At 44.2% G+C, this 20,008-nt stretch overlaps 1 protein-coding gene across 1 annotated transcript in view; it reads right to left on the reverse strand.

The window, feature by feature from the left end:
* The window catches only part of LOC128688485 (calcitonin gene-related peptide type 1 receptor-like), a 90,498-nt gene that overhangs the window by 34,993 nt on the left and 35,497 nt on the right, over positions 1-20,008 (reverse strand). Inside the window, exons 5-6 of the mRNA XM_070084554.1 lie at positions 11,697-11,810; positions 2,652-2,758 (exon numbers count right to left, since the gene is read on the reverse strand). Coding sequence (XP_069940655.1) covers positions 2,652-2,758; positions 11,697-11,810 — 221 coding nt within the window. The remainder of the gene's footprint in view (positions 1-2,651; positions 2,759-11,696; positions 11,811-20,008) is intronic.

The following is a 20,008-nucleotide window of genomic DNA, read 5'->3' on the forward strand; positions in this document are numbered from 1 at the left end:
TTTGGACCCCATAAATAAAAAAAAAAGTGTTTAAGGTCGTTTAAAGTGTTTTAAAGTGTTATGAGTGGGTGCCTCTTAAAGGAAAAAAAAAGAGGTCAGGTTTAACGAAGACTTTAAAAATAAAGTTTTCTACTAGCTTATGAGAAGTAATAAGAATATTTTTGTTTATCGGAAATCCATAACCATAGACGTGAGAGCTTACGTGGTCAAAAATCAGGAAGTTCAACGAAGAGCGTGAGCGGGGGAAGGGATTAGAAGGTTATACTCGCCCTCGTTTAAAAGCTCTTGCGGATTAGAACCTCATTTGATCCTTGAGGTATTATGGGTCATAATGCTGTCAGGCCTTGCTACTCAACGCCTGTGTCAGCTCTGTTAAATGGGTACTTGCGGTTAACTTCCGTGCTTGTGTGTGTGTGCTCACCTATTTGTGGTTGCAGGGGTTGATTCATAGCTCCTGGCCCCGCCCCTTCACTGGTCGCTATTAGCTCCTCTCTTTCCCTGCTCCATGAGTTTTATCAAACTATTAAAACTATGTATGGTTCCTGCCTCCACTACGTCACTTTCTGTGTGTGTGTGTGTGTGTGTGTGTGTGTGTGTGTGTGTGTGTGTGTGTGTGTGTGTGTGTGTGTGTGTGTGTGTGTGTGTGTGTGTGTGTGTGTGTGCGTGTGTGGTTGGGGTAGTAGCACTAAGTGATAGGTGTGATAGTTGATATAGCGGTAGTAGTGATAGTACTAGTGATAGTGATACACTTAATAGTGATAGTAGTAGTAGTAATATTGTTGACGGTAGGACGCTTTCCTGTAATATTTGGTACAGGAACTAAGGTAAGGTATCTACGGATTGTCAGAGAGTACACACAGTGACCTTTGATATGGGAAAATGCAAGAATTATAACCCTGTTGAGTATAAAAAAGGAAGTATATGGTGGAACTCTTACACTAACAAAGTTGGAAAGTTGGTGCCTCTGACGGAAACATGTAGAGAAACACTGCTTCCGAATCTTCCCTATTTGAAGCTGGGTAGCTCAGGCGGTCGAATATTGGACCTGCTAATCTCGGGACCACAGTTCAAAACCCCCATCCATCTTCCCGTTTATTCACACACACACACACACACACACATATATATATATATATATATATATATATATATATATATATATATATATATATATATATATATATATATATATATATATATATATATATATATATATATATATTGGAAGTGGACAGGAAGGCTAAAGGGGAATGAACAGAAGTACTGTTGTGGCAACACTTTCACACAGAAGAAAAATGAGATCGAGTGTTGAAGGAAGGAGGAGGCTGGAGGCAGTCCCGATATCTTGTTGAAGAGCAATATTTGGTGTGAATATTTTACAAAGGTACAGGAGCGTAGACTTTATTAGACGGTTTGTAGTTATCAAAGACATTGTTCAGAGGGCTGAGGAGGGGATGCTGAGATGATGGGCCATTTAGAAATTGTGGATCCAAAGAGAATAACAAAGAATGCGTATAAATCTGGGGCGAGGGAGAGGAAGGGGAAGGGGTTGTCCTTGGGAAGGTTGGAGGAAAGGAAGGAAGGAGGTTCGAGCTGCCGGTAGCCATGTGTGAGAATGTTAGATCGAAGTGGAGATAAGTGTTTTTGTAAGGTTTGACGTGCTGTTAGCGTGCGAACAAGGCAGGATTTATGAAGATATTCAGGAAAACCTGATTCCTGATTCCCGGAGGTGTGACATGAGGAAGTTGCTGCTCGTAGGGTGGTTCGAAATGTGGTGGAAGCAGCACGTTTCACCCGAGACAGGTGATGAATGAAGGGTGATGAATTTGTTTCCTGATGTTTAGGTCACTAGACCTTGGTGTAAGACGGCTGATGTGGTGGTGAGAAAAATATTATTGTCAGTGGACAGCTGTTTATCTTTTTCCTTCCTTTTGTTGTGGTTACTTTGTTCTTACTTGTTATTTTCATTACATTGTCTTCCCTCATATACTCCCGCTGTTCATTCCTTCATCCCTTCCTCGCGTGTCCATCCCATCCTCTCTTTCAAAATCTGTCAATATCTGGAGGTTACCTGGAGGTTACCTACCTGGAGGTTACCAGGAGGTTATTCCGGGGATCAACGCCCCCGCGGCCCGGTCCATGACCAGGCCTCCCGATGGATCAAGGCCTGATCAACTAGGCTGTTACTGCTGGCCGCACGCAGTCCAACGTACGAGCCACATCCCGGCTGATCCGGCACCGACTTTAGGTATCTGTCCAGCTCTCTCTTGAAGGCAGCCAGGGGTTTATTGGCAATTCCCCTAATGCTTGATGGGAGGCTGTTGAACAGTTTTGGGCCCCGGACACTTATGGTGTTTTCTCTTAGTGTACCAATGGCGCCCCTACTTTTAATTGGGGGTATTTTGCATCGCCTGCCCAGTCTTTTACTTTCGTAGGGAGTGATTTCACCTCTCTTCTTTACATACGTCTCTATTTTTTATCTCTCTGTCTTTCCCCACTCCTACATTTCTGTTCCATCAGCTTCCTCACTTCCTTCACCTTTTGTCCCTGTTTATCGCCTGTTTTTTCTCCCCCACCGTCTCTCTCCACTCCGTCAAGATTCCCCCACCCTTCTAATCTCTCCCTCTCATTTTCCCCTCACCCACACTTACCATCAGGTCGTCCAGGTCAATACAAGTGGTGTAGTTGGACCAGGTGAGGTTGGTCTCGGGGTGTTGGAACCAGGTACCATCTTCGTTGCACACCTTGTGAGCCGTACCTGTGGTGGGGGAAAACATAGACGACCTTCAGCGAAATTTCGTGGCATACAAGTATTTTATTTTTCTACGAGGGGGGGGGAGGATGGGTATTAGTTCCAGCAGCGGTAGTAGTAGCAGCAGCAGCAGTAGTAGTAGCAGCAGCAGCAGCAGATGGTGGTGGTGGTGGTGGCGGCGGCGGCGGCGGTGGTGGTGGTGGTGGTGGTGGTGGTGGTGGTGGCAGGTGGTGGATGGTGGTGGTGGTAGTGGCGGAGGTGGTGTGGTAATGAGTGTGGAGTGTATGCGGCGCGGCGGCGGCGGCAGCGGCGGCGGCGGCAGCGGCGGCAGGCAGGCGGTGGTAGGTAGTGGTGGCATCGGTAGGTAGGTAGGTAGGTGGGACTGGTGGTGACGGTGGTAGTAGAATTTTTAATAAGGTAGGTAGTGGTAGGTGTTAATGGTAGCGGTAGGTAATGGTGAACAGTGGTAGTGGTGTTAATGGTGGTGGTGGTATTAGTGGAGTGGAGTGGTGGTAATACAGTGGTAGTGCTAATGGTAGTGTAAGTGGAATGGTAATGGTGGTAGTGAGTAGGTGGTAATGCAGTAGTAGGTGGTAATAGGTAACAGTGTGGTGGTAATGGCAGTAGGTGAGGTGGTAATGGTAGTAGTATGGTAATGGTTGTGTAATGGTAATGGCAGGTAGTGGTGGTAATGGTAGGTAGTGGTGGTAATGTTATGGTAATTGGTGAATGCTGGTAGTAATGGTGGATAGTAGGTATGGTGGTAATGGTTGGTGGTAGTGGTAATAACAGTGTAGTGGTAATAGTGGTAGTAGTGGTAAGGTGGTAGTAATTGTGGTAATAACAGTGGTAGTGGTAATAGTAGTAGTGGTGGTAATGGTTGTGTGTATGGTAATAACAGTGGTAAGTGGTAATAGTGTAGTGGTGGTAATGGCAGGTGGTGGTGGTGGAGTAGTGTAGGTGGTAATAGTGGTGGTGGTGGTGGTGGCATGGTGGTGGTGAAATAGTTGGTAGTGGTGGTGTAATGGCTGTGGTATGGTAATGCGGATGGTAGGTGGTGTAATAGTAGGTATGGTGGTAATGGTTGTAGTGGTGGTATGCTGGTAGTGGAGGTAGTGGTGGTAAGTGGTTGATAGTGGTAGTGAGGTGGTAATAGGTGGTAGTGGTGTATAAGCAGTGGTAGTGGTGTAATAGTAGGTAGTGGTGGTAATGGTTGTGGTATGGTGGTAAGGTGTATGGTAATTGGTGGTAATGGTAGTAGTAAGGTGTATGCAGTAGTGGTGGTAATGTGGTAGTGGTAATAGCGTAGTAATTGGTAATTAGTAGTGGTAGTGGTAATAGCGGTAGTATGGTGGAATAGTATAGTAGGTGGTAATGGTTGTAGTGGTGGTAATGTTGTGGTAGTGGTAATAGCAGAGGTAGTGGTAATAGGTAAGGTAGGTAAGGTGGTAATGCAGTAGGTGATGGTGAATAGGCAGGTAGTGGTTGGTATAGTGGTAGTAGGTGGTAATAGTAGGTGGTGGTGGTAATGGTTGTAGTAGTGGTAATGGTTGTAGTAGTGGTGTAATGGTTGTGGTAGTGGTATTAATGGCAGTGTGGTGGTAATGGTAGGTAGTAGGTGGTGGTGGTTGTAGGTGGTGGTATAGCGGTGGTGGAGGAGCAGTAGTAGTAGTAGCAGCAGTAGTAGTAGTAGTAGCAGTAGTAGTAGTAGCAGTAGTAGTAGTAGCAGCAGTAGTAGTAGTAATAGTAAACGCACTTCCTCTTCAGTAATGACAAAAATATTTTCTACAGCTACAAATAATACTTTATGTGGTGCACTAAACCCGTATGGGTCATTCAGTGAAAGGAGTGGTGGAGCCTCGCTCCTCCCTCCTCTCGTGTGGCTCATTTCACCACAAGAAGTATTGAAGGCTCGACACTCCCTCCGCCAGTCTCCAGACAGATGCCCAGCCTAACTGTATTTACCTAGTACATCGCTGTATTCCCAGGAGGATACTGCCCACCATAATTCAGTTACAACCTGCCAAGCAGATACTCTTATTTACTCTTATGGCGTGTGTGTATATGTGTGTGTTAGTGGAGGTGTGTGTGTGTGTATGTATAAATGTGTTTGTGTGTGTGTGTGTGTGTGTGTGTGTGAATGTGCTTCCGTGCCAGCGATTATCATCATCGCCATTCGAACTGTGATGACCGCTCACTTATCGCAAGACGGCTACTGAATGAATGATGGTGAATGTGCTTTCTTCTTTGGATCACTCTGTCCCGGTGAAACGGTCGATACGGTAAGATTAAAGCAAAAATTATACTATGTCTCTTATTGGCTCGATTTTGCTTTTAGTTTTATTGTCAGGAGAGTCGAGTGACTTTAAGGCAGCTCGTCTTGTCCAGCAGACAGCCTTGGGATGTGCTTTCCCGTTATCTGCCTTTCTCATGTACTTTCATGTACTCCCATGCACTCTAAGTACTCACACACTCAGATAGTCAGTTAAGGCTAACCTGCTCCTCCTCGGCCTCTCAGATAAAGAAGAAAAAGGCACAGTACACTGATCGGAACAATACACGAATAACCCGCACGCAGGAGAGTGAAACTTAAGACGAAATTTCGGCGTAAGTCGGACCGAAACGTCGTCATAAGTCTCATTTTCCTATATGCAGGCTGTTTGCTCAAAGCAGCCGAGGTCCTCAGCAAGGCATGACAGAGCTGGTGGTTACAGCCTATGTTAGGAAAGTGTTAAATCGCCATTAAGAGAGAGTCAGGTCACGCCTGTGGCTAGGCTTCAAGTATTAACCTCTCTTGTTGTCCATTCGTTCACTAAATCTGGTATCCACTAACCTGGGGTGACGTTGTAAACTGGAATATTCTATGTACAAACACATATATTTCTTTTCTGTAACTATGAACTTCTGGGTAAACGTTTGTTTAAAAAATAAGTTTTAAAATTTAATGGAACTCTGTTGTCTATAGTTGACCAATTTTTTATGGTGTTTCCTGGTCTGCGCCAAATAAACATTATTAAGGCTCCCTCAAGGTATGTGAAAACACCTTTATTTGGGTGTGAGGCATGGGCTTTAAACGTTGCAACGAGGAGGAAGAAGGAAATAATGGAGATGTCGTGTTTGAGAGTGATGTGTGGTGGCAACATCATACATCATACGAGCCTAGAAATTAGAAAACTGTGTGGCTTTCCGAGAGGTATAATTCAGAGGGCAGAAGAAGGGTTGTCGGGGTAGTCTGAGCACTCAGAGAAGGTGGCGAAGACGACCAAGAAGGACGTACGAACCTTGCGTGGAAATCAGATATTGGGGTAGTCCCAGGAAGGGTTGGAGAAAGGGTGTCAAGGAGTTGAGTCTCCTGCTATATTTGCAGAAGACTCAGGTCAGGGCGATTAAGTTGTCAATGAGTTCCACGTAAGCTTTCAACGCCTCTGCACCTGTCCTGGCACAGACGCAATATTTTAATTTTTTATTTAATTTTTTAAGAGTTTTTTTTTTAATATTTTTTTTTTCAACTAAAATTGGGATATATATGATTGAAACGAATTAATTTTGGGTAAAACTGCCTAGACTCTGACGCGTTGTTGGAGTGTGAGCAAGGTAATGTTTATGAAAGCATTCAGGGTTATCAGGACTTAAGAAATCGTAATGACACGATTGCAAATAAACCATACCCCCGGCCGGGATTGAACCCGCGGTCATAGAGTCTCAAAACTCCAGCCCGTCGCGCTAACCACTAGACCAGCTAGCCACAATAAGATTCATCCAACTAGGTATATTTCTACACCATAGGAAGGTTAGCACAGGCACCTCTGTGACCACAAATGCAAGTTTTTACAGACGAATCTCCAGCTAGCGTGGCCGTGACGAACTCTAGCTCAAGTCCCTTCACTGCCGTCAACATGACTTAAGAAATCGTAATGACACGATTGCAAATAAACCATACCCTCGGCCGGGATTGAACCCGCGGTCATAGAGTCTCAAAACTCCAGCCCGTCGCGCTAACCACTAGACCAGCTAGCCACAATATTTGTGGTCACAGAGGTGCCTGTGCTAACCTTCCTATGGTGTAGAAATATACCTAGTTGGATGAATCTTATTGTGGCTAGCTGGTCTAGTGGTTAGCGCGACGGGCTGGAGTTTTGAGACTCTATGACCGCGGGTTCAATCCCGGCCGGGGGTATGGTTTATTTGCAATCGTGTCATTACGATTTCTTAAGTCATGTTGACGGCAGTGAAGGGACTTGAGCTAGAGTTCGTCACGGCCACGCTAGCTGGAGATTCGTCTGTAAAAACTTGCATTTGTGGTCACAGAGGTGCCTGTGCTAACCTTCCTATGGTGTAGAAATATACCTAGTTGGATGAATCTTATTGTGGCTAGCTGGTCTAGTGGTTAGCGCGACGGGCTGGAGTTTTGAGACTCTATGATCGCGGGTTCAATCCCGGCCGGGGGTATGGTTTATTCAGGGTTATCAGTTAGCCAGACAAGAGTCTTGGAGGCGGGAAGTATACAGTGCCTGAACGCTTAAGATGAGATTGTTAGTGCCTATACTCTGAAGGAGGGTTGAGGATATTACAGTGCCTGTAATCTGAAGCAGGGGTGAGGATGTTACAGTGCCTGTACTCTGAAGGAGAGGCGAGGATATTGCAGTGCCTGCACTCTGAAGCAGAGGTGAAGATGTTACAGTGCCTGCACTCTGAAGGAGAGGCGAGGATGTTACAGTGCCTGCACTCTGAAGCAGGGGTGAGGATGTTGCAGTGCCTGCACTCTGAAGCAGGGGTGAGGATGTTACAGTGCCTGCACTCTGAAGGAGAGGCGAGGATGTTACAGTGCCTGCACTCTGAAGCAAGGGTGAGGATGTTACAGTGACTGCACTCTGAAGGTGAGGCGAGAATATTACAGTGCCTGCACTCTAAAGGAGAGGCGAGGATATTACAGTGCCTGCACTCTGAAGGAGAGGCAAGGATATTACAGTGCCTGCACTCTGAAGGAGATGCGAGAATATTACAGTGCCTGCACTCTGAAGGAGAGGCAAGGATATTGCAGTGCCTGCACTCTGAAGGAGAGACAAGGATATTACAGTGCCTGCACTCTGAAGGAGATGCGAGGATATTACAGTGCCTGCACTCTGAAGGAGAGGCAAGGATATTACAGTGCCTGCACTCTGAAGGAGATGCAAGGATATTACAGTGCCTGCACTCTGAAGGAGATGCAAGGATATTACAGTGCCTGCACTCTGAAGGAGATGCGAGGATATTACAGTGCCTGCACTCTGAAGGAGATGCAAGGATATTACAGTGCCTGCACTCTGAAGGAGAGACAAGGATATTACAGTGCCTGCACTCTGAAGGAGAGACAAGGATATTAGAGTGCCTGCACTCTGAAGGAGAGACAAGGATATTACAGTGCCTGCACTCTGAAGGAGAGACAAGGATATTACAGTGCCTGCACTCTGAAGGAGAGACAAGGATATTACAGTGCCTGCACTCTGAAGGAGAGACAAGGATATTAGAGTGCCTGCACTCTGAAGGAGAGTCAATGATATTACAGTGCCTGCACTCTGAAGGAGAGACAAGGATATTAGAGTGCCTGCACTCTGAAGGAGAGACAAGGATATTACAGTGCCTGCACTCTGAAGGAGAGTCAATGATATTACAGTGCCTGCACTCTGAAGGATAGGCAAAAATATTACAGTGCCTGCACTCTGAAGGATAGGCAAAAATATTACAGTGCCTGCACTCTGAAGGAGATGCGAGGATATTACAGTGCCTGCACTCTGAAGGAGAGACAAGGATATTACAGTGCCTGCACTCTGAAGGAGAGACAAGGATATTACAGTGCCTGCACTCTGAAGGAGAGACAAGGATATTAGAGTGCCTGCACTCTGAAGGAGAGACAAGGATATTACAGTGCCTGCACTCTGAAGGAGAGTCAATGATATTACAGTGCCTGCACTCTGAAGGAGAGGCAAGGATATTACAGTGCCTGCACTCTGAAGGAGAGTCAATGATATTAGAGTGCCTGCACTCTGAAGGAGAGACAAGGATATTACAGTGCCTGCGCTCTGAAGGAGAGTCAATGATATTAGAGTGCCTGCACTCTGAAGGAGAGACAAGGATATTACAGTGCCTGCACTCTGAAGGAGAGTCAATGATATTAGAGTGCCTGCACTCTGAAGGAGAGACAAGGATATTACAGTGCCTGCACTCTGAAGGAGAGTCAATGATATTACAGTGCCTGCACTCTGAAGGAGAGGCAAGGATATTACAGTGCCTGCACTCTGAAGGAGAGTCAATGATATTAGAGTGCCTGCACTCTGAAGGAGAGACAAGGATATTACAGTGCCTGCGCTCTGAAGGAGAGACAAGGATATTACAGTGCCTGCACTCTGAAGGAGAGTCAATGATATTAGAGTGCCTGCACTCTGAAGGAGAGACAAGGATATTACAGTGCCTGCACTCTGAAGGAGAGACAAGGATATTACAGTGCCTGCACTCTGAAGGAGAGACAAGGATATTACAGTGCCTGCACTCTGAAGGAGAGACAAGGATATTACAGTGCCTGCACTCTGAAGGAGAGTCAATGATATTAGAGTGCCTGCACTCTGAAGGAGAGACAAGGATATTACAGTGCCTGCACTCTGAAGGAGAGTCAATGATATTAGAGTGCCTGCACTCTGAAGGAGAGACAAGGATATTACAGTGCCTGCGCTCTGAAGGAGAGACAAGGATATTACAGTGCCTGCCCTCTGAAGGAGAGACAAGGATATTACAGTGCCTGCACTCTGAAGGAGAGACAAGGATATTACAGTGCCTGCACTCTGGAGGAGAGGCAAGGATATTACAGTGCCTGCACTCTGAAGGAGAGACAAGGATATTACAGTGCCTGCACTCTGAAGGAGAGACAAGGATATTACAGTGCCTGCACTCTGAAGGAGAGACAAGGATATTACAGTGCCTGCACTCTGAAGGAGAGACAAGGATATTACAGTGCCTGCACTCTGAAGGAGAGACAAGGATATTACAGTGCCTGCACTCTGAAGGAGAGACAAGGATATTACAGTGCCTGCACTCTGAAGGAGAGACAAAGATATTACAGTGCCTGCACTCTGAAGGAGAGTCAAGGATATTACAGTGCCTGCACTCTGAAGGAGAGTCAAAGATATTACAGTACCTGCACTCTGAAGGAGAGACAAGGATATTACAGTGCCTGCACTCTGAAGGAGAGACAAGGATATTACAGTGCCTGCACTCGAGGCTCATCTGTACACATCCGCCAGATTATTAATTAAATATGTTACTTGTTTTTTAATTATTGAATCATCTCGACCTATTACCAGTTATGTTTTGTGGAAATTCAGATAATTTAGATTATAAGTGTCCATTACCTGCGTGGAGTAAATTATTCAAGAATTTCCAGAATTATTCATTAATTATACATGAATTATTCAAGAATTATACAAGAAATTTTCCTGATTTATTCTATAATTATTCAAGAGTTATTCCAGAATTATCTAAGAATTTTTAAGAATTATTCCAGAATAATTTCAGAAATGTGACAGAATTATTCGAGAATTTTCCCGATTTATTCTAGAATTATTCAAGAACTATTGAAGAATTATCCCAAAATTATTCCAGAATTATACAAGAATTATACCCGAAGCGTGTAATTGTTTTTTTTTTTAAATAGCTGACTCATTAATTAAGTTGGTAATGTATGTTTGTCTAGCAGTTAGCAATTAGGCAGTGAACCAGATAAAAAAAAAAAGGCCTAACAGAGCACATTTATTTTCAATGCATCAGAATAAATTCTAAAATCCTAAACACAACTACGTGTATGTGAAATGTATTTTATTTCAAACGTCACGAATGTTTCATTGTCTCACTGATTGTTAACAGGGGGATTGTATTATACAATGAAGTTAACTCGGCGTAAATCGGGTTAAGTTAATTGTTCAGAGCACCAGTGTTACCAGAGCTGCCTGGTGAAATAATCCTCATGGAAAATGCACAGTACATGGTATGTATATAAATCTCTGTGTCGGTACACTGTGAAGTGTATTAATGTTGGGAGAATTACCGACAATATGTTAGGTAAAAAGGGCACAAGTGCTGCTAATCTGACGTTTTATTGTCGCAACGTTTATATATATATATATATATATATATATATATATATATATATATATATATATATATATATATATATATATATATATATATATATATCTCAGGGCAACACGCTGAAACAGACTGGTATATAAGAGAAAGATCGCAGTCAGCAGGACTCTGTACCACTACAGGGAAACTGGCAAGATTCCCAAGTGATGCTCTCTACCACTCGACCACAAATGCCTCAGCAGCTGGGCAGCCTGGTTCACAAGCCATGTTTCTTTCCCAGCCCGGGCATGTCAGTCAACCTCAAGCATGGATACAAGCTATTTCAATCTCCGCCTGTATGTTCTGACCTCACAAGCGATTTCTATGTCATCTCCCCACTTTATCTTCTCCCCACTTCATCATCTCCCCACTTCATCACACCTCAGCTTCTCCATCTCATTATTCTAATCCTTAATATCCATGTCTACAACATCCTCCCCTCCCTTCATATAACTCTCCCTTCATCTCATTGTCAATTCCATCCCCTCTGCTCCCCTTCTCACGCCTCCCCTCCCCACCACATGCTGTCCTCTCCCCTCTCATCACCTACCCTCCTCTACTCTTACTTAATCTTTTCATCCATTCCCTCCCCACATTTCCCCTCCACTCCTCTCTTTTCATCTCTTCTCCCTTATTTTCATCTCTCCTCCTCTTCCTTTCATCTATCCTTCCCTTCCATTCATCTCCCCTCCCGTTCCTTTCATCTCATCTCCCCTTCCTCCATCTCTCCTCCCCTTACATGTCTTCCCTTCACCTTCTTCCCTCCCGTTTTCATCTCCCCCGCACTTACGTTTGTGGTCGAAGCCAGTGATGAAGTAGGGGCACGGGGAGACAGCAGTCTCCCCGGCCGGAGTGTCGTTCCAACACGACCATCCGTCAAACGTCCGTGGACAGAACACACGACCTGGGGGATAGACAAAGGCTATTGTTTATACAAAGTACAGTGCAGGCTCGACCCTCCGTCCATGCTGTTGTTGATGGTGACATGATGTGGCATGCAAAGAGTACGTAACCTTTATTCGGCGTATGTACACACCCTCATTAATTAAAAGGCTACTTTCCCAACCAGCGAACCAGATACTAAGGGTCGGACGATCGGGGCTCCATCGTCAGATCAGTGTCTACGTTCAACCAGTCATAATGTGGATCTGGCAACTGTAAAAGTGACGTGGTTACCACGCACGTTTTTACCCATGTCATTTCCATTCGAGAGCTTGATGAAGCACGGCTTCAAATTCTGCCTTTATTACCGTGGCGTGCACTAATACCTATTGTTGTACATAGTGTATATAGTGTACATATTGCTGCTTATACTTGGTGAAGGATAATACAAGTCAAAGTCTTTCTGTTGTGTTTATTTTGCTCCCTTTATCCCAGGATTACAGGTCTTTGAGAACCTGGGTTGTAATATATGGGCGAATGAAGAGAGAGAGAGAACAGCAAGATTTAGTTTCAACAGGTGGCTAATCTCACATTTTCTGTAAATAAGTTAACAATTCTACACTGCTCTCTCTCTCTCTCTCTCTCTCTCTCTCTCTCTCTCTCTCTCTCTAACTCAACTGGGACTCAGCTGGTGTCTATATGTAGAGAATTTGCAGAAAGATTCTGTGTGCATTAATACATCTGTGGTGATGTGACGAGTGTTGTCAAATCAGGGCAGGATTACCAGCGTCAGGTCATGTGGCCAGCGTGGCTCAGTTGTGTAACCCGGTGTCAGGTCATGTGACCAGCGTGGCTCAGTTGTGTAACCCGGTGTCAGGTCATGTGACCAGCGTGGCGCGGTTGTGTAATCTAGAGTCAGGTCATGTGACCAGCATGGCTCGGTTGTGTAACCTAGAGTCAGGTCATGTGACCAGTGTGGCTCGGTTGTGTAACCCGGGGTCAAGTCATGTGACCAGCGTGGCTCGGTTGTGTAACCCAGAGTCAGGTCATGTGACCAGCGTGGCTCAATTGTGTAACCCGGAGTCAGGTCAATACCGTGACTAAAACTGACTCAGGTTCCGCCAAGAAGTAAGAATAACAATACCAACGGAGACGAGATAAGACACTTGTGTAGTGTTAGGCAACGTTTCGCCAAGACTGAAGAAGCCGTTCATGGCGAAACGTTTTATCAACTATCCTAACACACGCTTTACGTGTCTTTTTTCCCACCGACAAGACCGATTTTTTTAAATAACAGAGAAAAAGAAGTAAGCTTGACAGAGTGCAAAACGTTTAACAGGCTTGTGTTCTGTAACTCATTGATGGGAAAGGGAGGAGAGAGAGAGAGAGAGAGAGAGAGAGAGAGAGAGAGAGAGAGAGAGAGAGAGAGAGAGAGAGAGATGGCTATAGCAGTGAGAGCACATATGAACGTCACTGTGGCAGTGTGAGCACCTAGGTCCCCTGCTGTGACCAACGCAGCAGTAAGAGAGCACATGCATCACCCAGCATGAGGGGGACTCAAAAGCTAAGGGGAACGAGAACGACCCAGACATTTTGTAAGTCACATGAGCGAGGTGGCGGGGGGAAGGAATGGTCAATTATCAGGCAGATGCGTGTGTACTCACCTAGTTGAGGTTGCGGGGGTCGAGTCCGAGCTCCTGGCCCCGCCTCTTCACTGATCGCTACTAGGTCACTCTCCCTGAGCCGTGAGCTTTATCATACCTCTGCTTAAAGCTATGTATGGATCCTGCCTCCACTACATCGCTTCCCAAACTATTCCACTTACTGACTACTCTGTGGCTGAAGAAATACTTTCTGACATCCCTGTGATTATCTGTATCTTCAACTTCCAACTGTGTCCCCTTGTTACTGTGTCCAATATCTGGAACATCCTGTCTTTGTCCACCTTGTCAATTCCTCTCAGTATTTTGTATGTCGTTATCATGTCCCCCCTATCTCTCCTGTTCTCCAGTGTCGTCAGGTTGGTTTCCCTTAACCTCTCCTCGTAGGACAAACCTCTTAGCTCTGGGACTAGTCTTGTTGCAAACCTTTGCACTTTCTCTAGTTTCTTTACGTGCTTGGCTAGGTGTGGGTTCCAAACTGGTGCCGCATACTCCAATATGGGCCTAACGTACACGGTGTACAGGGTCCTGAACGATTCCTTATTAAGATGTCGGAATGCTGTTCTGAGGTTTGCTAGGCGCCCATATGCTGCAGCCGTTATTTGGTTGATGTGCGCTTCAGGAGATGTGCCTGGTGAGGTATGTAGTCTCTGGCCCCCTAGACTGTACTCCGTCTGCGGTCTTCTTTGTCCTTCCCCAATCTTCATGACTTTGCACTTGGTGGGATTGAACTCCAGAAGCCAATTGCTGGACCAGGTCTTCAGCCTGTCCAGATCCCTTTGTAGTTCTGCCTGGTCTTCGATCGAGTGAATTCTTCTCATCAACTTCACGTCATCTGCAAACAGGGACACCTCAGAATCTATTCCTTCCATCATGTCGTTCACAAATACCAGAAACAGCACTGGTCCTAGGACTGACCCCTGCGGGACCCCGCTGGTCGCAGGTGCCCGCTCTGACACCTCGCCACGTACCATTACTCGCTGCTGTCTTCCTGACAAGTATTCCCTGATCCATTGTAGTGCCTTCTTTGTTATCCCTGTTTGGTCCTCCAGTTTTTGCACTAATCTCTTGTGTGGAACTGTGTCAAACGCCTTCTTGCAGTCCAAGAATATGCAATCCACCCACCCCTCTCTCTCTTGTCTTACTGCTGTCAGCATGTCATAGAACTCCAGTAGGTTTGTGACGCAGGATTTCCCGTCCCTGAAACCATGTTGGCTGCTGTTGATGAGATCATTCCTTTCTAGGTGTTCCACCACTTTTCACCTGATAATCTCCTCCATGATTCTGCATACTATACATGTCAGTGACACTGGTCTGTAGTTTAGTGCTTCATGTCTGTCTCCTTTTTTAAAGATTGGGACTACATTTGCTGTCTTCCATGCCTCAGGCAATCTCCCTGTTTCGATAGATGTATTGAATATTGTTGTTAGGGGTACACATAGCGCCTCTGCTCCCTCTCTCAGGACCCATGGGGAGATGTTATCTGGCCCCATTGCCTTTGAGGTATCTAGCTCACTCAGAAGCCTCTTCACTTCTTCCTCTGTTGTGTGCACTGTGTCCAGCACTTGGTGGTGTGTTCCACCTCTTCGTATTTCTGGAGCCCCTTCTGTCTCCTCTGTGAACACTTCTTTGAATCTCTTGTTGAGTTCCTCACATACTTCACGGTCATTTCTTGTCTCTCCTCCTTCCTTCCTTAGCCTGATTACCTGGTCCTTGATTGTTGTTTTCCTCCTGATGTGGCTGTATAACAGTTTCGGGTCAGATTTGGCTTTCGCTGCTATGTCGTTTTCATATTCTCGTTGGGCCTCCCTTCTTATCTGTGCATATTCGTTTCTGGCTCTACGACTGCTCTCCTTATTCTTCTGGGTCCTTTGCCTTCTATATTTCTTCCATTCCCTAGCACACTTGGTTTTTGCCTCCTTGCACCTTTGGGTGAACCATGGGCTCATCCTGGCTTTTTCATTATTCTTGTTACCCTTGGGTACAAACCTCTCCTCAGCCTCCTTGCATATTGTTGCTACATATTCCATCATCTCATTAACTGGCTTCCCTGCCAGTTCTCTGTCCCACTGAACCCCGTTCAGGAAGTTCCTCATTCCCGTGTAGTCCCCTTTCTTGTAGTTTGACTTCATTCGTCCTGGCCTTCCTGCTTCCCCCTCCACTTGTAGCTCTACTGTGTATTCGAAGCTTAAAACCACATGATCGCTGGCCCCAAGGGGTCTTTCATATGTGATGTCCTCGATATCTGCACTACTCAAGGTGAATACTAAGTCCAGTCTTGCTGGTTCATCCTCTCCTCTCTCTCTTGTAGTGTCCCTTCCTTGCTGGTACATGAAGTTTTCCAGTACCACCTCCATCATCTTAGCCCTCCATGTATCTTGGCCCCCATGTGGCTCCAAGTTCTCCTAATCGATCTCCTTGTGGTTAAAGTCACCCATGATCTGGAGCTTTGCCCTGCATGCATGAGCTCTTCTGGCCACTGCAGCCAGTGTGTGTGTGTGTGTGTGTGTGTGTGTGTGTGTGTGTGTGTGTGTGTATCTGGCATCAGCATGGATAACACCTTTTTTTGAAGGGACTGTGGCTTCTAGTCACCTACTTCTTGATGGTACCTACTGACGACTTGGATTAAATCCTTCAATGACTGCTGCTTCTAGATGCCGGTATATGGATGTACTCGGAATCTCACTGCGGGAAGCTAAGCTTTCAAGATAGGCGGAAATTGGCAAAAAATGTGTCAATAATTAAAAAATACGGAGTCAAGCTCTTTTTTTTAGAAAATAAGAGGAAGTGGACAGATAAAGGTGGATAATATTCTTTAACAGCGGAAAGCACTATTTTCCAGAACCGTTTTGTTACTGATCAAGAAATCCTGTATATTGCACTAAGCTATTACGATAATCATGCAGATTATTCAAGGCTGGAAAGAATGGGAAAATAATGTGCATTTCGGCTTTACAGGAGCTTTAGGTAGAGCTCCACTTGAAAGACTAAGCCGGATCTCCAATTCAGCCGAAATCTCGCGCTTAGGAGAGAAACCTTATGACGACATTTTGGTTGATCCTGGTCCACTGAGAGTCACAACTGCTGTGATATGACAGTGCTCCACCACGTACTGAAACGTCGTGCGAGGTTTCGGCTGAAGTGGTTCAGCCACCATGTTGTGACGTTTCACTCCCTGGGGCTACAAAACACATGAGAAATGAAAGGTATCCTTTCGCAGTGAATGAGAGAGAGTTTGAGAGGAAAATTAGATCAGAGATAGGAAGAAAATTGTCCTCGTGGGAAAATGTCACCAGTGGGGTACCCCAAGGATCAGTGCTTGCACCATAATATATTCGTTTATGTAAATGAATTCAATGGTTTGAACATTGTTTTACATGATGCAAAACCTGTTTTTAAAAGTTATGAAAATAACTGTAAAAACATACGTAAAAAATATACTAATTAAGGAACTGTAGCGACAGATGGATGATGGAATTTAATGTATACAAGAAGAATATTGTAATAAAGATCATCATCGAGAGTGATAACAGGTAATGTGACGATCACTAACTGTGTGATAACAGGCAACGTGAATATCACTAACTGTGTGATAACAGGCAACGTGAATATCACTAACTGTGTGATAACAGGCAACGTGAATATCACTAACTGTGTGATAACAGGTAACGTGAATATCACTAACTGTGTGATAACAGGTAACGTGAATATCACTAACTGTGTGATAACAGGTAACGTGAATATCACTAACTGTGTGATAACAGGTAACGTGAATATCACTAACTGTGTGATAACAGGTAACGTGAATATCACTAACTGTGTGATAACAGGTAACGTGAATATCACTAACTGTGTGATAACAGGTAACGTGAATATCACTAACTGTGTGATAACAGGTAACGTGAATATCACTAACTGTGTGATAACAGGCAACGTGAATATCACTAACTGTGTGATAACAGGCAACGTGAATATCACTAACTGTGTGATAACAGGCAACGTGAATATCACTAACTGTGTGATAACAGGTAACGTGAATATCACTAACTGTGTGATAACAGGTAACGTGAATATCACTAACTGTGTGATAACAGGTAACGTGAATATCACTAACTGTGTGATAACAGGTAACGTGAATATCACTAACTGTGTGATAACAGGTAACGTGAATATCACTAACTGTGTGATAACAGGCAACGTGAATATCACTAACTGTGTGATAACAGGCAACGTGAATATCACTAACTGTGTGATAACAGGCAACGTGAATATCACTAACTGTGTGATAACAGGTAACGTGAATATCACTAACTGTGTGATAACAGGTAACGTGAATATCACTAACTGTGTGATAACAGGTAACGTGAATATCACTAACTGTGTGATAACAGGTAACGTGAATATCACTAACTGTGTGATAACAGGCAACGTGAATATCACTAACTGTGTGATAACAGGCAACGTGAATATCACTAACTGTGTGATAACAGGCAACGTGAATATCACTAACTGTGTGATAACAGGCAACGTGAATATCACTAACTGTGTGATAACAGGCGGCGAGGAGAGAACACAGGTTATGCGATAGCGCTCGATGTGTCAAACAGATGATGATAATAATAATAATAATAATAATAATAATAATAATAATAATAATAATAATAATAATAATAATAATAATAATAATAATAAAATCTTTATTTACTACAAGTACATGTATAAGGTATACAGGCCTAGTTAACATCAATGACATACTACTATATAGAAAGCCGCTTGTTATGCAGAGAATTTCGGGCAAATTAAGTCAATTTTGTCCCAGGATGCGACCCACGGCAGTCCACTAACACCCAGGTACCCATTTTACTGATGGATGAATATAGACAACTAGTGTAAGGAAACACGTCTGATGTTTCCACCCACACCGGGAATCGAACCCGGACACTCACCATGTGAAGCGAGAGCTTTTGCCACCAGGCCACGGGTCACCGTAGAAGAAGCACAGACACCAGACTGCCACAGTGAAGATTATGGAATTGAAACTGAGAAAAAAAAAACTCGTATGCACTAGAGGCAGAATTCCAAATATCATTTAGTAACATGACTAGAGAATGTAAACGAAGCGACACACACCGCGGGTCAGACAAAAATAATTCGATTAAGCAGGAAGAGTGACGTTCCCAATATATATATATATATATATATATATATATATATATATATATATATATATATATATATATATATATATATATATATATACAAGGAATTCGCAAGAGCAGGCGAAATATACACAAACACTGATCTCTGGCTGAAGGAGACTCGAACCTACGAACCTTGGAACAAGGTACGCATTGCTTTACCAATCTATCCACACTGGACCAATACCTTGGAGTCCAGCTTGCGCTAGACTTTGATCCAAGGCAGCCAGCTTTCAGGGAGAAGGCTTACAGCTTTTCATCTCATCCCCCTTGTTCCAAGGTTCGTAGGTTCGAGTCTCCTTCAGCCAGAGATCAGTGTTTGTGTATATTTCGCCTGCTCTTGCGAATTCCTTGCATTGTTAATATTTCTAGTAAGGCTGATGCATGCAGTGGATTAGACGAAAAGCTGAAATCCTTCTCCCTGAAAGCTGACTGCCTTGGATCAAAGTCTAGCGCAAGCTGGACTCCAAGGTATTGGTCCAGTGTGGGTAGATTGGTAAAAACACTGCGTACCTTGTTCCAAGGTTCGTAGGTTCGAGTCTCCTTCAGCCAGAGATCTGTGTTTATATATATATATATATATATATATATATATATATATATATATATATATATATATATATATATATTGGTACAGTGTTCCCACTTAATAGGAGGAGGATCATGCCCTGAATGACACCCACACACAGGTTTAGTGCTTTATGTGACTCTTGACGTAAAATCTTGTTGGCTGAGTGGAGTCAAAGAGGAGACGTGTAAAGTCGTAAGAGAATACGATAAAAGGGATGAAGAAGATTTATCAGCACAGTTATTGGGGCGAACAGGAGGTCAACGGGGAGAACAGGAGATCAACGGGGAGAACAGGAGGTCAACGGGGAGAACAGGAGGCCAACGGGGGAGAACAGGAGGTCTATGGGTAGAGAATAGGAGTCCACTCAGCACATTTCTCCTGACTCTCGTGTCTCTCCCTTTTCTCACTCTCACTTCCTCTTCCTCACTTCTCTTCCAGTTTCCCCATTAATCGAGACGTTCATCGGAATTCTCTGTCTCTCAGTGACTTTCAGCCAATAGCTGTGAGAATTGGTTCTCGGTCTCCTGTCTTTCCCAGACCACTTATCTATCAGCTGACTAATATATATATTTTCTGATTCTGATAGACAATTTGTCTCTCTCTCTCTCTCTCTCTCTCTCTCTCTCTCTCTCTCTCTCTCTCTCTCTCTCTCTCTCTCTCTCTCTCTCTCTCTCTCTCTCTCTCTCTCTCTCTCTCTCTCTCTCTCTCTCTTTATATATATATATATATATATATATATATATATATATATATATATATATATATATATATATATATATATATATATATA

Source organism: Cherax quadricarinatus, chromosome 13 (genome assembly GCF_038502225.1).
Source record: "Cherax quadricarinatus isolate ZL_2023a chromosome 13, ASM3850222v1, whole genome shotgun sequence".
Taxonomy (NCBI): Eukaryota; Metazoa; Arthropoda; class Malacostraca; order Decapoda; family Parastacidae; genus Cherax; species Cherax quadricarinatus.